The 18,128-nt window shown below is 37.8% G+C and overlaps 1 protein-coding gene across 2 annotated transcripts in view; it reads right to left on the reverse strand.

The window, feature by feature from the left end:
* Positions 1 to 10,784, reverse strand: part of cpeb2 (cytoplasmic polyadenylation element binding protein 2) — a 33,118-nt gene extending 22,334 nt beyond the window's left edge. The window contains exons 1-2 of one of the 2 annotated variants that reach the window (XM_058763548.1): positions 9,246 to 10,784; positions 3,687 to 3,956 (exon numbers count right to left, since the gene is read on the reverse strand). In XM_058763548.1, coding sequence (XP_058619531.1) covers positions 3,687 to 3,956; positions 9,246 to 10,100 — 1,125 coding nt within the window. In that variant the 5' untranslated portion in view covers positions 10,101 to 10,784. The remainder of the gene's footprint in view (positions 1 to 3,686; positions 3,957 to 9,245) is intronic. The other variant, XM_058763547.1, reaches the window with a different exon arrangement.
* Positions 10,785 to 18,128: the final 7,344 nt, after the last annotated feature.

Below are 18,128 nucleotides of genomic sequence, written 5' to 3' on the forward strand. Positions count from 1 at the left end.
ACATGAAATGTATTAAAAAATGTTGCTGCTCCAGTTAAGCTCAGTGTGCTCTCTTCCACATTGAACGTCAATGTAAATACTTCACAAACAAACTTTAAATATTAACTGATGGTTGTCACTTTAAGTTAAGTTAATCGATTTTCTATGGATTGTGTCGACTTAAATCAGTCTGGCTCTGACCTTTGGCAACTAGTGTAAACTTCTCCAGACTGTAAATCTGTGGAAAATCGGGGCAAAAATCATGTAGTGTACTCCAGCCTTAAGAGACTATAGATACGTTGACATCCATTTAAAAAGAGGTTTCATAATGAGGCTAGTTTCTGTGTTCATCCCCATGAATTAAATGTTTTATTTGATTTTTGAATGTGTTACTTAGCTGAACGTGGACTAGTATAGCTGTTGCAATGTGCTTAGATGACACTTCGTTATGAATATATAACCGATCGACTTGAATGCCTTGTTGCTTGATTTTAGTGTTCTGTTTTTTTTGCGATTGACTTTGTACCTTCAAAAAATATATATTTTTACAATTATCCTTTAAAAAAAAATTCCTTAAAATAAACAAGAATTTTTAATAAAACATGATATGAGCTTAATGGGAACAGGGGTGTGCTTAAAGGGTACACAAATTTACCCATTAAACACAGCCAGAATTTTTTAATTTAACGATGTATATCTTAATTGAAATTATTTTGTCATTTAAAATAAAATTAAATATTTTTGTGTGAGAGATTTTATTTTAACATAACTTTTTGTACTGAAACCAATATTTTGTGCACTAAAAATGTCTCAATGTAGATTTTGGTGAGCTTAATAGGTACGTTTACCCTAATATCTGCTGCAGATACACTGACACATTAGTGTATATTTATGATGGATGCGGTTTGGAAAGCACACAGTGTTGACCGCGTCACACGCAGCTGCTTCCAATTGGCCCTGTCACGGCCATCTGCCTCCCACAGGTAGAGCAGCTTTTAAAAAGCAAGAGCTTATATCATTGTTGTGCCGCTTTCAGCATCCAGTCCTATTCACAGGCCCTCACAGCAGAGCTTACAGACAGCGCGAGGCTGCAAGAAGCTAAATATAGTTCTAGCAACATTGCCAGAAATAGTGTCTGAAAAGCAGCTCAGTTCTCCAGCGAAGAACACGAGGCCTGAAGACTCATGATCCGAGATTTGGGTTTCAAGCTACCATTCAATACCAAATTCGAAATGTTTATGAAAATGACGATCACCTTTTTATAACCTGTTTGTCCTTTTCTCCTGCCTCCATTTCGAAGACTTATCATGACTTGGAATCAAAACCTGCTTATTTGAATCTGGTTCAAGACTGAGACCACATGTTCCTAAATTATATATGGAAAAATGGTCTTGGAATCAGTCTCCATATTTTTACAGACTTCATGTTCGACCTTAGTCTCGGTATTGATTCAAACTCATCGTCACTGACATTCAAATTTCAAACTTCAAAACCATTTCTTGTAAACTCGAATGAACTCTTTGTAACAACATTGTATCTCTATCCTTTCCTCCTTCCTCCATTTCTATCTGTCTTTTCAGAACGTGACGCATTTGATCTCTGGAACGCAGAGCAATCGCGGAGAAGGAAGGAGAGGACAGGAGGAGAGAGGAGAGGCTGTGGAATGTGAGGAATTCCAAACGGCACCCTGTTTATGGAAATGAACGATACCGTAGATACTAGTAGAGTCGGACCTGTTTCCTGAGAGAGGAGAAAAGAAGGTGATGAAGGCCAGATTGCATGCATCTCAAGTTCCTCATTTCAGTTCTGTTAGGCTTGGCATTAAAGGAATTAACTGTGACGTGCCAAACACTCATCTGGTCCAAAATTAAGTACAAACGAACAATGAATCCTGAGTCATTAGACCATGCCAATATTACCAACTACAGCTCTTGACGACAGAAAGGCACTTTAAATATAAAAACAATAATATATAAATATATAATAATATATAAAAACAAAACTGGTTTAATAGAACAGCACATATGACGATCTATAGCCATTAGCACACAGGGCCTGAATAAGATTAGCCGAGTAAGGATGGCTGAAGTACCAGTATATGGCACCATGTTGATACTAACTTATAAAGTTAACATTAGCAGTGGAGGTTTAAAGCTGAAGTGAGAGGATGAGCACCCAGCTACAGGTGCCACAGGTGGGGAGTTTCCTCGTACACTTCAGTGATTCACATATAAATGAGCTTCTGTTTCATTCCATCTACAAAACAATGGGGCAACATGACAAAAACGTGTTACTCTCGCCTCCTTTTCTCTGTCAGCCTCTCACACCCTCACAGTTTCTCACTTTCAGCTTTCGGATTCTCGTGATCTAAAATTCTTGAAGTATTAAGTAGGGCTGGACAATATACTGAACATATTTGCAATCTTTTTTTTTCTTTCTTTTTTTTCTTGGTAACATAAAACATTGTGAATATCAAGTACCGATGACGTCATCTCGTACTCACATCTTGTACATCTCGTATTTGTTCTTCTTGGCTTTTTTAATTTACAATTTAGCAGCAAAAATGGTGCAAACTGTTGTTTTAAATAATCAGTTCAGAAGAATTTTATGGTTCGTTGCCACCATCACTCAAAAATGTTCACAGAAGTGTGGCGATTTACCGGATTATTTCCTGAGTTTTATTATATTTTACTTCTTGCATTAAAACAGTATGTTTTCTATTTTCTATTTTAAATTTCCAGCATCATTACTCCAGTCTTCAGTGTCACGAGATCATTCAGAAATAATTATAATATGTTGATTTGCTGCTCAAGAAACATTTCTAATTATGATGAAAATGTTGAAAACAGTTGTGTTGATTAATATTTTTGAGAAAACTGTGATATTATATCTTTATTTGATGAAAGTTGATAGAATGATTGATGAATGTTCAAAAGAACAGCATCTATCTGAGATAGAAATATTTAGTACCATGTATGTCTCGTTACTTTTGATCAATTTAATGCACCCTGGCTGAACAGAAGTATTATTTTCTTTCAAAAAAATAACTGCACCTACCCCAAACTTGTGAATGGTACTGTAGATATACATTTTTATTATATATATTTTAAACCCATTTCAGAGAAAATATTCCCCCCAGTCCCAGTGCAAGGAGAAAATCAATAAACAGAGGCTGATGGCCATGCGAGCATAAGATTGCGCTTGAGATTCTGTGAGATTAATGTACATTTCATAGTCCCAGGTGGCACATCTAACAGCAAACAGGAAATGAAGCAGATTGAATTGATTTTGCCAAAAAGCACACTGACACTATAGACGGGCTAATTTCTCTAAGCCTAGACTAAACAAACACCGACGATAGCAGTGCTCTACTGGATGGCTTATTTTTGTCAGGCTGTGAGAAACCGCCCGAGCCAAACAATAATGAAGGGAGAGAACAGGTTCCTTCAGGATGAAACCACCAAAACCCTCGATGACCTCACTGTGAGTCATCACTGTCTTCAGATCCTGTAGAAGGTCCTAAACGTCCTCTTGATCAACAGAGAACTCAACAACTACACGCAGGGCGTACCGGGCGTACAAACACAACACGTCTGCTGCAGATGCATACTGACCAGCAATTAAATTATAGCATGGACGGAGCCCACTGCATGGGCCGCCCATCCCAGCCCAAGTGCTTCAATGCTCATCCCAGCACACACACATACCTGCAGCGGCAGAAGAGTGTTGCTGTTGTTGTCGGTACGGAACATATTTTCTTCGATCCAGGATTTAGGTCCCATAGAGCCGGCGGAGCGAGGAAACTTGGGCGGAGCGATGACGTTACTGGAGAAGGGTTTCTTCATGGGAGAGATCTGGTTGACCGAGCCGGGCACACCCATGCCGCCCCCGCGTCGGTGGTCTCTGCCCCAGGACACCCCTCCAGAGGTCCAGCCGCTGCCCTGATGGCTGCCCCACGGCGACTGCTTCATCATGGGCTACAGACAGACAGAAAGCACAGTTAGATACAAAATGCAAGTACGCTAGATTCAACTGTTCACTCGCGGCCATCTTGGGAACGCATTCGACCATCTATTTTTAGTTATGCATGTACAGCTCCTATCGAGCTGAATGGGGGAATATCAAAATCTCAAAGCATACTTGCCAAACTCACATTTCTATAACATTTCAAATAAGCAATAAAATCTGACATGAATGAATAAACTGTATATTTCAGGCTGATAAGCCAGTACACGTGCACTATTAGTACACTCTAAAAAAAATGGTGCTATATAGCACTAAAAGTGGTTCTTTGGCTCGTAATCATAGGGGAACCACTTTTGGTGCTGTATAGCACCAAATCTGGGTGCTTCAGTGGTTCTTCAGTGGTTCTTCACCGGTTCTTTGGCATGACTGAGGGGCTATATAGCACCACTGCCGTACAAAGAACCTGTTAAGCCCCTTTAAAGGTTCTTTACGAGCCAAAGAAGCACTGTTGGTGCTGTTTAGTACCATTTTTGTTGAAGGAATACAATGCAGTACGGCACCTCTTATGGTTCTACATAGCACCATTTGACAAGGTGCTGTATAGCACCTTTAAAGATATGGTGCTATATAGCACCAAAAGTGGTTCCCCTATGATTACGAGCCAAGAACCACTTTTAGTGCTATATAGCACCTTTTTTTTTCAGAGTGTAGTATTGGAGAAAGAGCATTTTATTGGACAAAAACCTGAATGCCTTGTTTGTTTGTAATGAATGCACAATTGTAGTGTATTCCAAATCTTACAAGTATAATAACTATCTGTACTTGCAGATAATATGGCATTAATGGCTACTTGCTTAAAGAATTTACTTTCTCTTATGAAAGTTGTTTTTAACACACTTAAGTATACTTTTGTAATAATGTCAAGTTAAAAGTTTTACCTTAAAGTACCAAAGTAAAGCATCATTTTTTAAAATAATCTTTGGTTGTACTTAAAAGAAGTACACATTTTGATGTGACTAAAATACTAAAGCACATGTAAAGGAATTATAATGTTAACTGCAGCGTGTTATTTGATTACATTTAAAGTTAATATATTTTATATGAACTAAATTGCAACTTTATCATTACACATGTGTAATTACAAATATATTTTAGTTTATCATTTTGTCAGTACATCCAACAATACACTTTACTCATATTTCAAAGGAAATAGAATTATGAAATTACAAATAAAATACACTTAAATCCTACTTAAGTGGGTCAAAAAATAATTAAACAGTTTTTTTTAGATTTAGATTTTTTTATGTTAGATCACATTTGCATCAAATTACAAACTAGTTAAGTTGATTTCATCAACTATTAGGAGTAGCCTACACCAGAATACAGAACGCTAATCAACGCTAACAGAAACTAAAAGCTACAAATATAACCTGTGTGTGGGAATCTGAATGAGAGTACCTGGTGTAATCGCCCGTATGCGAGTGTGTGTGTGTTTATTGCATGGCCAGGCTTTGCCTTGCTGTACAAGTAAGAAGATTTAAAGCTTTGCATCTACCACTGCACATCTCGTGAACGCAGTGGCAACAACACACACTCTCTTTATCCCAGAACATAAGCCAAAAACACACACGCAAATGCCACCAAACAGTGACAAACAGACAAACACATTTTCATTATCAGCATGTGTTGTCACTGTATTGTGTGCACAACTCTCCCCAAATAAGTGTCCCACCCATCTCCGTAATGTCTTTGTGTGTAATTGGGTAATGGCCCGAGTGTGTATGTGTGCGTGTGGGTGTGAGACTGTGTGCACATACAATCTGGTTGAGTGTTTAAGGGATAGTGAGAGATAATTGCCGTTGATGGCGTCTAGACACTGGAAAGATGGTGTACTATGCAGCAAGAAGTAAATCACACAGTAAACCTGCTTGTGGTTTGATGTATATATCGTGTAATGGTAGACATGCATCGACCAGTAGACACCTTGCTATACTGCTTATACTGCTTTAGGTTATTTAAACATAAGCGAGACAAAAGAAACAAAGCTCAAAGAGTCCCAAACAGAAGAAGCTTTGGTGATAATCAAGAGTATATTTATTTACTACAATGACCACCAACTACAACTTTTGGGTGCCATTTTATTCTTCAGCTCAATCAATGGCAGTGAAGGATATATCAATGCTGCCTTCAAAAAGGCATCTCAGTAGATAGCATGCAGTACAGGTCATTGGTTTCAGATGTATCTTGTTGCCTTCCTACATTCGAATCCCGCCAGCGTTTCTCAGCTTTCAGATGCAACTGCAGCTTTCACAGCTGTGTGTTCATTGGCTGTTTGACATTGACTTCAACTATGGCTTATAAAGTCATAAGAATCAGATCTCTTCATTTATGATATTAGGTTTTACTGATTTGTGTGTTGGATTTTTAACTCAAGTGTTACATAGTTTGAAGGTGTTTTTGCACTGATGCCAGATTTATCATTTACTCGATATGGATAATCTTATCTTTTGGTTTGTGTCATCAAGCTCCAATGAAAAAGTGCAAATAATTAAATGAGATGAAGTACAATTCATTCTAAGTACCTTTCATTTGTAATTTTTCTTAAGTATTTAAATATCAAAGAAATGGTACCACAGTGGTATTTAATACAAAAAATATTTAATTGTCTTTTTGGGATTTGTAATGTTTTTAAAAAGAAGTCTCTTCTGCTCACCAAGGCTGAATTTACTTGACCAAATATACAGCAAAAACGGTAATATTGTCAAATATTATTACAATTTAAAATAACTGTTTTCTATCTGAATATATATTAAAATGTAATTGATTCCTGTGATCAAAGCTGAATTTTCAGCATCATTACTCCAGTCTTCCGTGTCACACATTCCTTCAGAAATCATTCTAATATGCTGATTTGCTGCTCAGGAAACATTTCTGATTATTATCAATGTTGAAAACAGTTGTGCTGCTTCATATTGTTTGTGGATGCTTTTTCAGTATTCTTTAAATTACAAAAAGTTCAAAAGAACAGCATTAATTTTGAAACTGAAATCTTTATGTCTTTACTGTCAAATTTGATCAGTTTAATGCATCCTTGCTAAAATTATGAATTTCTTTCAAAAAAAAAAAAAAAAAAAAATCTTACCACAATGATAACATACATTTTCCGCGAAAATACATTTTCCATACAAATTACTCAAAGTGTGATATAAGATCTTGGTCATACCTCTCACACCACACACACGATTCTGGACTCCTGAATAAAGGGTGTCTCCAGTTTAGCCCTAATATCATGCTAACAGACATTCACTCTTAACAGCTGTTACACCAGCATGACTTCACATGTACGAATATCACTGTGACATATAGGGCCACTCCTAAAATCATGTGACCGTACCCCCTCCGCCTCTACCCCACCCCCACAAGACCAGACACACACAGACACTGAGGCCTACCAGCACCAGATACCAAGATATTGCATCTACGGCAACGCAATATCAAATAGAAATGCATATCATTCATAATGCATCTAGAGCATTTTTCTGTGGAAGCAGATGCTAGACTGATTCACATCTGTACCTTGTGCGTTTGAGAGTCTTTTTGACCAATTCATCAACTGAACTGGTTCATAATAGTCATTTATTTGTAAATCTGATTATATATTGTGTTTTCTGTTGCATGAAGAAAAAACAAAAAAACAAAACATGCTATGTATTTGTTGTTTTTTTGCAGCACCTCATCTTATATCAACTTCAATTCAGACTGCAAACGCAAAATATAAATTTATTTTGTACTAAAAATTATTTTTGTGCTAATGTAGATTCAGTAATGATGCAGAAACCACTGTCGTAGATTTTTAAATATGCAAATATATTATCAAAAAATGCTGAAATGCAAAGGTATACTAACATTCACCAAAATGGCCACCATATAAGCGGAATGCTTGCGTAAACTGCAGATTACAGTAATAACAGCCTTTTCTAAAACTGCTGCAGTTTAGCATGGTGTTGACATCTCCGGCCTCTAAGCTCTCAATGGGAGATTTCACTGAATGCCCTAAAGGTCAAGACATCCCTGGAATGTCATGTGAAGCCCTTGAACGATATTACCACGGCTCATGCTTGATGCGCCCATGTCCGCTTTCAGAAAAAAACGGCTTTGTGGAAAAACATACTACTATTTTCTGCATTATGCAGTGTGCGAACCAGCTACATTTGCACAAAACTGTAAAAAACCAGAGCAAGCTGTTCAGAATACTGTATCCCACAATGCATTGAACTTGATCTGACCTTGCATTTCCACTGTGACGTTTCTTTTTTGACTCACTATTTGATTGTACTACCACAAGTTATGACACAACACCAAATTGCATTAAAAAAACACACAAATTATGAGATTATAACTGCCGTCCACAATGTTTCATACTAGAATGTATGATATTACAGTTTTTAACATTTACTGTTGCATGATATATAGCTACTGTTGTCACATAGCCTACTGGTGTGATTTTTTAAAATCTTTTTGAAGGACGAAAGCTGCATTTAATCAAAAATACAGTAAAATAACAGTAAATATCATTAGAACTGTTAATTTTAATATATGTGACCCTGGACCACAAAACCAGTCATAGGTAGCACGGGTATATTTGTAGCAATAGCCCACAATACACAGTATGGGGCAAAATGATCAATTTTTCTTTTATGCCAAAAATGATTAGGATATTAAGTAAAGATCATATTCCATGAAGATATTTTGTAAATTTCCTACCATAAATATATCAAAATTGAAACTTTAAAGGCGATTTTCTCAATGTTTAGATTTTTTTTGCACCCTCAGATTTCAGATTTTCAAATTGTTGTCTCAGACAAAAATATTGCCCCCAACAAACCATTCATCAATGGAAAGCATATTCATTCAACTTTCAGATGATGTATAAATCTCAATTTCAAAAAATTGACCCATATGACAGGTTTTGTGTTCCAGGGTTACATATTTGAACACACTAATACAGTTTTTTAAATCCTACTAAGCATTGCGTCCTGCGCAGTACGCAGTAAGCTAGTAATGCTGGCTTGTAGTGACGCACTGACAGGCCGCATTTGTATGCAACTCACAGACGTCACAATGGCTTCATTGAGCGCTGCATTATGACGCAAAAGAAGCCGTTTCAAGGCCGCGATTGCGTCACAATGACAGCCGCCTTCATCTTTAGTATTCTACAAAGGCCTTTACTAAGCATAGGCTATAGTTATTTTCTCAATAAACGCGTTATGTGTTTCGTTTGATTAAATGGGTTCTCTCACCTGGTGGTGGTGGTTGTAGTTGTTCCGCTGCTGCAGAAAGGCGCCCTGCTGCGGGGGTATCTGCGGGCTGACCGGGGACCGGCGGCTCTGCGGCGGCGCGTTGATCTGCGGGGAGAAGGGGCTGCTGAAGCCCTGCACCGGGCACGGGTTCGCCGAGAAGCTCTGAAAGAAGCCGGGGTTGATAGAGGAGGGGATGCCGGGGTAGAAGTTGTCAGGCTCGGTGGTGGGGATCGTGTTTATTGCGTTAGCGGCGTTGGAGACGGGCGGAGGCGGGGAGCTCGTCTGCACGGACCACGGCGTTCCGAAAGCGGGCAGGGAGGGGGAAACCGAGCCGCCGCCGCCGGGGCTCTGCATCTCCGGGAACGCGGCCGCCGCGAGCATGTTATTGCCGCCGGTACCGTTATTGATGTGGTGCGCGCTGGGGGACTCCATCTGGGGCTTCACCTTGGACGATGGCGCATCGGTGTCCAGGCCCGTGGAGGAGGAGGAAGAGGAGGAGGAGGAGGAGTACGGCTGCTGCTGCTGCTGCGGCGGCGGCGGCGGCTCAGTCTGCTGATGTATGTTCCGGTCGCGCTGAAGGTCACCGGCTGTCTGTGCGTGACCTACAGCGGAGAAGCGGCTCAGGTCGCTGTCGGCGGCGCTGCTCTGTTCGCTGTTGGACTGAGAAGCTGTCAGCCCCGCAGGCTCATCCTGCATGTTGCGCTGATGTGACGGGAAAAGAGGGGACACCAGAGGCGAGTTGCTGGGGCGCACCGGAGACGCGCTGGGATAGGGTGTGAATGCGCCTCCGCCGAACCGTGTGGAGCTGCTGCTGATGTTCGCTGTCTGCAACAAACCGAACCCGTAATCACCCATTTAACTGCGTCAAAACAGCGCAGCTCTCCTATTCCCAGGCCTGCTCAAGAACAATAAGAGAGGCACTGTGTCCTGTAACTTCCTAAAGCCTGTTTAGAGCGAGAGAGGAGGAGCTTTCGGTCGCCTTTTTACGCACTGTAAATATTGTTCGCGGATTTAATTGTCTGCGGCTTTTTTTAGCCGTTCTAGCCGTCCGACCGACCGCGCATCCCCCTCCTCGCGTTACCGGCGGATCTGATCTGCTGCTGCGGCAGAGGATTAAAACTCCTGCATGCGCGTCACCGCCGCGTCACAACGCCCGCCTCCCTCACAGCCGCAGAGAGAGCCGCAATGTGCGCGTCGCTCATTCATTATTCAGGAGGTGCAGCAGAGCAGAGCATGTCGGAAATATGGCAGCTGCTCGGTCAAATGCTTGTTCGGGTGTCTTCCAGCCTTTTCACCTTTAGCCTTTATAATCTGCCGAGTTTATACTCATGCATCATGCTTGGCTGTAATAAACCAGTAATAAACGGCGGACTGTGCTTGGTAACCAGACGGAATTATGAGCATTCACATATCATATTACAACGGTAGACCTTTAATGCCTGATAAAACATTTGGATTATGTTAGCGCATGGCAGTGGAGCATATGAGTGTACCACAGTTCATAGTATGCAGTGTGTTCTGCAGTATACACTGTACTATATTATACTGTTTATAAGTATTTAGGAGTCTTTAATGTATAGTACGCATAGTAGGCTATATAGTGTATTCTATATAATGTACTGTGTATACAGTCTACTGTAGCATAGTACATAGTAAGTACTGTAGTATATTCTGTGTAGTGTATTATATAGTCTGCAGTCGTTTATTATTGTGTAGTGTATGTTTAATTGTGTTGTGAACACTATATAGTGCGGTAAATTCTATTTAATGTTATATACAGTCTAGATTATATTGCAGTATTCAGTCATTTCTATGTAGTGCTCTTTATAATATACATTTTATTATTTAATGTATTGTGTAGTACATTCAACCTGATCTCACAGAATTCCGTGTAATGTTCACGGACTTAATTAACCCCGAATCTGTGGTGGCATCAAGGAATCGCCGAAAATTCCGTGCTGGGCTCACAGAAGGCATCAGCCGTGGTCCATGCACGGATTCACTGGTTCAACACCAGCGCTGCATCGGACCACGTAAAAAGAGTGACTCCGATGCAGTTATACTTTCACTGGAGTACCTGACCCCACCCCTACCCTAAACCTACCCAGTTCTGAACAATAAGGCTATAACGATAAATTATCGCGTCGGCATATTTAAAGTGTTGAACCAGTGAATCCGTGCGTGGAGCACGGCTGATGCCTGTCACTGACTTACATTGATATATCACTTCTGTGAGCCCATCACGGAATTTTCGGCGATTCCGTGATACCACCACAGATTCGGGGTTAATTAAGTCCGTGAACATTACACGGAATTCTGTGAGATCATGTTGATAATGTACTATGTACGATTATATTGTAGCATTCAGTACATAGTATGCACTGCTGTATATCCGATGTAGTGTGTGCAATCGTTTATTATGTAATATATTGTGCGATGAATACTTAATTGTGTTGTGGACACTATATAGTGCAGTAAATCCTATATAATGTACTATACAGTCTAGATTATACCATATTATTCAGTACATAGTAAGTAGTTTAGTATATTATATGTAGTGCACTATATAGTATCCACTTTATTATTTAATATATCGTGTAGTGTATACTTAGTGTAGTATATTCTATATAACGTACTATAAAGTTTGATTTACACCATACTGTTCAGTACACAGAAAGTAGTATACATACATTAATTATACATACTGTATACTTAACAGTGTAGTATCTGTACATAATGTACTAAATAGTGTAGATTATTCTGTAGTATTTAGTACAATGTAGTACACAATCTAGATTGTACTGTAGTAGTCACATTCAGTAGTAAGCAGTACTGTATATTCAGTGTAGCACACTATGTATTATGCAATTGTTTATTATTATCATGTAGTAGTGTATACTATGTTGTGTAGGACACAGTGTTACACGGCATACCTTCGGTGCCTGATAAAACATTTGGATTATGTTAGCGCATTGGCAATGGAGCATATAAGTGTAGTACAGTACATAGTATGCAGTGTGTTCTATACAATGTATTATATTATACTGTTTAAAAGTATTTAGTAGTCTTTATTATATAGTACATACTAGTATGGTGTAGCATATTCTATAAACTCGGGTCTTTTATCCTTAAATACTTATATAACTGAAATTCAAAAGGCGGACCGCATCCGCTCCCCGGCATCCATCTGGGCCGCGAGCTGTAACAGCAGCACCATTTTAAAAGTGAGCAGCGTGTCAAAACAGCGGAGTGGATCACATAACAAGCGCTCAGGGTCATTTATGGCAAATATCTTTCAGCGCTATATCCTCTAGTATGTTTATCTAAAGCCAAACGCTAGATGGCTAGGATAGAACTTAAACTTTTTTGCTCAAGATGAGAACGTTTTGATTAATGTTTTTAGTAGATAATGTTTTTAAGTAAAATATTAAAATACTATAGATTTCAGGAGCAAAACCCTGAGAAAAAAACAAAAACAGTATTTTATTCTGTCACATGACCTTGCATGTATCTAAATGTAAAAATACAATACATGTAAAAAGGTTTTTTATTTATTTATTTTTTTGTCGAGACCTCTGCTTGGAAAATATAGAGACCGCACCTCTTGGAAATTTAATTGAATACCCCTGACTTATATCATAAAGAAATACTTAATTATGTACTTTTGTATGGTTTTGAAATATCTGTGTCACATATTTCCTTATGTGTCATGGTAGATTGGACTCTTATCATAGAATTTGAATCAGCAGTCGTTTATTAGTGTGTTGTGTATTCTTAATTGTGTTGTGAACATTAAATAGTGCAGTAAATAAATCCTATATCCTAAATTCTATATTTTTTTCTATACAGTCTAGAGTATACCATAGTATTCAGTACACAGTAAGAAGTGTAGTATATACTATGTAGTGCACTATACAGTATCCACTTTATTATTTAATATATTGTGTAGTGTATACTTAAAGGGGTCATATAATGCTACATGCACTTTTACAAGTTGTTTGAACTGAAATGTGTGTTGGCAGTGTGTGTACACAACCACCCTATAATGATAAAAGTTTTTTTTTAATCTACTAAAATCTTTACCCCTTTCTCAAATCGAGCCGTCTGTCTGTGTGAGGTCACACGGACGAAGGCCACTCCCACAATATTTTGATTGACAGTGTTTTAGCACAAACTGCACTGGTGTCTTACCTCAGACCCGCCCTGAGTGAGCTGTCATCAGTTGTTTCACCGCCGTAGCAGATGTAGACAAGAATGACTCCTAAGCAATTTGTTGTTAGATGTAATAATGAACATTGACAGTGGAGAGGCCGGAAGGCATGACTTCCCCTCAAACGGCGGCAGGCATGACTTCCCCGCGAATGGCGGCGGGCATGACTTCCCCGCGAACAGCAGTCTGGAGAGAGCTGCAGCCGACGGGCTGGTTCTGAATCGGGGCTGGACACTCTCCAGACACCAGAGGATCCCTTCCCTTCAGCTGAGTCCGGTGGTGTCTGGGAGGTCCACGGGGCGATGGTAGTTGGCCCCGATCCAGAACAAAGAGTTCAGCGTTGCGTCATGTATTGTACATAGAGTAGCATATTCTGCATAGTCTAGATTATGCTGAAGTGTTCAGAATATTGTAGTATAGTCTATATAGTGTAGCTTTAATAAGTAGCATGGTAGTCTGTGTCGTTCATACTGTGGTATTTAGTATATTACTTAAGGTAAAATACATAGTCTAGTACCTAGGTTGTAGTGTAGTGTATTCATTATTATGTACTGCCTGCTCTATAAAGAAGCATTTAGTATTTGGTTTATTTTGTAATATATAAAACAAAGGGTAGTTTATTCTATAGAATGTATTATATGGTATACAGTCTAGAATATTCAGTATACTGTGGTAGTGTGCTATATAGTGTTCTAGTTTATACTGAAGTATTTAGGCTATTCTATAGAGTGTGATATATAATTAAGTAGTGTATACTACCATATATGGTGTTCTGAAATTATATTGTCTAGTGCACACTGAAGAAGTGCGTATATTGGTCTATGCATTGTATTTAGTGTAGTACATGGTGTACACAGTGAAGTATTCATTATATGCTTTAATGTAATACATAGTATGAGAAAAATATTCTAAAAGCCTTATGCTATTACCATGTTTGTTTTTTGTTTTTTTGGAAATATACCATGGTAATACCATGTTATTTTTAGCAACGTAAACCTCATGAGAACCTGATTTGTGTAATCATTTAGTACCATGGTATAATACCACAGTACTAGAGCCCTGCATTTCAGCCCGGGCCCGATGGGCCCCGACTTTTTTACGGCTTCAGGCCAATTTTTACAACATAGAATTTTAGACATCCATCAATTAGTGATGAAAAAAAAATTGGTGGCTAGTGGAAACAACATGAGACTGTGATACAAGCAACTGTCAAGAGCGGCTCGAAGCAGCAGCAGAAGCAGCATGCGTGCCGTCAGCACAGCTGAAGTGTTCTGCATTCAAATGCACACAATAGGCTAAAGCTTGCCACAAAGCATCGGCAAAAGTAATTACCATGAATGTGTCCGGGGGAAATAGTAAGGAGATATTTGAATTATTTACTAGTAAACTAGTGTTTTCTGAGTCCGTGTTGCAAGGATGAAGTCATGGCGATCATGACTCGTCATCTCCTCATTAGACGCGCATTTAGAGAGAAGTGCATCTTTACGGATTATGATTATAATTAAAGAGTTTTTATTTTCGATTTGTTTTATTTCTTTAAGTATTCATTTTGAAGCTTTCTATAGATATATTTGTCATATCTGTGATGCATGTATTCGCTGAGTTTCGGTTCATTTTTGTTAAGCACTCCTGTTCAAGACCGAAACTGCAGAAAGCGCATCACGTTTGTTTTCTTTATTTTATAAGAGCACAACGTTTGGTAACACTTTAGAATACTGTTTCTTACTTACTGCATAACTTATAAGAACTGACAGGTAATTATTCATTAACACTTAACTCACTACTGTTAACTTCTAAAGAAGATGTATACGCAAATAGTCACTATAATAATCAGGCTGTGGCCCACAAATCAAGTACTTGAGTAAAAGTACAGATACCCCAATAAAATATGACTCCAGTAAAATTATAAGTAGGCCTATTCATTTTCAAAATTACTTGAGTAAAAGGAGAAGTACAAAGTACTACTACAGTAGCAACTTTGTTACAGTCCACTACTACTATTATTAGCCTATAATGGAAATGAAATATGCATTTTGTTTGCTGCAAAAGGACTCATTACTATAATTGTACATAAGTTTTGGTTTCACTTTATTTTGATGGTCCCTTTAACACATTCTATTGACTATAAGTAAAGTTGCACCTACATTTCTACTGACTCTCATTAGAGTGTTAGTAGTGTATTAGTTGACTGGTAGGGTTAGGGTTAGATTAAGTTGACACGTTCTTGCAAAGTTACTTATAGTCAGTAGAATATCTGTTGGGAGACCAACACAATAAGGAGTTAGTAGATATGAAGCAGACAGTCTACTAATACTCTTATGAGAATTTGTTGACATGTAGTTGCAGCATTACTTAGTGTCAACAGAATGTTCAAAAGAGACCATCAAAATAAAGTGTTACCTAAGTTTTTACCTGTATGGTAAATAATTGCTTTGTGCACATGTTCTGTAGGAAATCTGCTTTGGAAAGGAACCCCAACTCCACTGTCTTGCCATAACTATCCAACTTACTACAGATAGAGTACACTCTGTAAAATGGTGGTTTGTTTATTTATTTATTTACCGAAACACTGATATGAAGCTGTTGGGTCATATTTGTTTTTTAGTCTTGGGTAGTTTTTGTGTTGTGTTAACGCCTAACGGAGGATACCAATTGATTACACTTGAATTGCTTCTTTAACACTTGAACTTTTGATTATAAAATGTTTGTTAAATTAGTTTAAATGTGGGCAGTATACATGTTAAAACGGAATAAAATATTCTGTATTAAAAAAATTTCTCATCTGAAATAAAGTAACAAGTTGTGTCCTGTATTTTACAAAGTTTATGATTACTTTTATATATATATATATATATATATATATTTTTTTTTTTTTTTTGTGTGTGTGTGTGTGTGCGTAAGTTTGATTTGAGTCAAAATTATGTAGTAATTATTTACTAATAGGTTCACTTTCAGGTTTTAAGTTATTCCTGCAGATTTATTTGATAATTATTTATAATTACTAATGGTTCCCTATATTTTCACTTTAGAATATTGTTTCAGGTTCTAAGTAATTCTTGCGGAATTATCTAATAATTCTTTATTAATTACTAATGGTTTCCCCATATTTTCACTTTAGAATAGGCTTACTGTTTTAAGTTCAAAATAAGTCCTGAAGAATAATTTGATAATTATTTATTAATTACTAATGGGTTCCCTATATTTTAACTTTATAATACTGTTTCAGATTCTAAGCAATTCTTGCGGAATTATCTAAGAATTCTTTATTAATTACTAATGGGTTCCCAATATTTTCACTTTAGAATAGGCCTACTGTTTCAGGTTCGAAATAACTCCTGCATAATTATTTGATAATTCTTTATTAATTACTAATGGGTTCCCTATGTTTTCACTTTAGAATACTGTTTCAGGTTCTAAGTAATTCTTGAAGAATTATCTAATAATTCTTCATTAATTACTAATGGGTTACCTGTATTTTCACTTTCCCTCAGTCCTTGCCTTACATACAGGAATTGAACTAATGGTAATGTGGTATATGCTGAGGAGGCACACATACTGTATATAAAATATAAAAACTAAGGTAAGTTATCGCAAGGCACTGGAGTGGTGGTGGGGTTCCTATCGGAAGCTGATTTCTTACAAAACACACTCACAAAACAATTCACTACACAGGAAAAACCTCTATAAAGTGTATTGCATTTATTAATATTGCATTTTCATACTACTGCTACTACTTCTAATAACAATTATATGAAAGGGTCACAACTCAATGTAATTGTGTATGACTGTTCATTAGTAGTTACTTCATAGTTATTTATCTGGAACCTTAACTAGTAGATAATTAATAGTAGTTATTCAGGATGTATGACAGAATACATTAGTTATTGATTAGCGAACTGTTACTTAAAATTGTATTACATACTGATTAGTTAACACATCTTCCTTAGTAGTTAACAGTAGTGAATTAAGCGTTGATGCATAATTACCTGTTAGTTCTTCTAAAGTGTTACCCAACGTTTTGTTGATATTGTGAGTGCATGCAAATAAAAGACCCTTTACAGTTCCGATTGATGTATTACTCTTACCTTTATGAGTAAAAATGACGACGTATTTTAAGTTGTATCCACTGAAATGCAAGTGATCGCGCTGGCGCCTCCATGTCTCCATAGCGCGCTTTAGCTTCCACTCTCTGCACAAACGTTTGGATATAGCGCACATCTATCTAGGTTTAACATTTAAACATTGTTATATGCTTGAATTGTTTTATATCTATTGATTTTATTTTAGGCAAGTCGTGATGATTTGAGAAGGCTAAATTGATCAAACATAGGCTATGATCAGCTCACTGTCTGCCGCTGGCCGCTTGGTCGTTACTTTAAAAAAACAAAAACTTATATTTAACGAACAAAAATGCTCCAAACGTTTTTCTCAATTAACTTAATAATAAAACGAAACGAAACATAATCACTTTGCCATTATGTACAAAACTGAACTATTTTAATAGCTGAAACAGTAGTATAAGCTGTTTTGGGAGAAGGGGGAAAAAAAGACGGGCTTGGGCCAGGGCCAGGCTGGGGCCTAGATTTGAGGGCCTACCCCATCTAATACAATCATGGTACTATGGCATCATCAAGGTACTTTTTTGTAGGAGTATATTGTTTGCGCTATAGCAT

This window comes from Onychostoma macrolepis, chromosome 23, assembly GCF_012432095.1.
Source record: "Onychostoma macrolepis isolate SWU-2019 chromosome 23, ASM1243209v1, whole genome shotgun sequence".
NCBI classification, from domain to species: domain Eukaryota; kingdom Metazoa; phylum Chordata; class Actinopteri; order Cypriniformes; family Cyprinidae; genus Onychostoma; species Onychostoma macrolepis.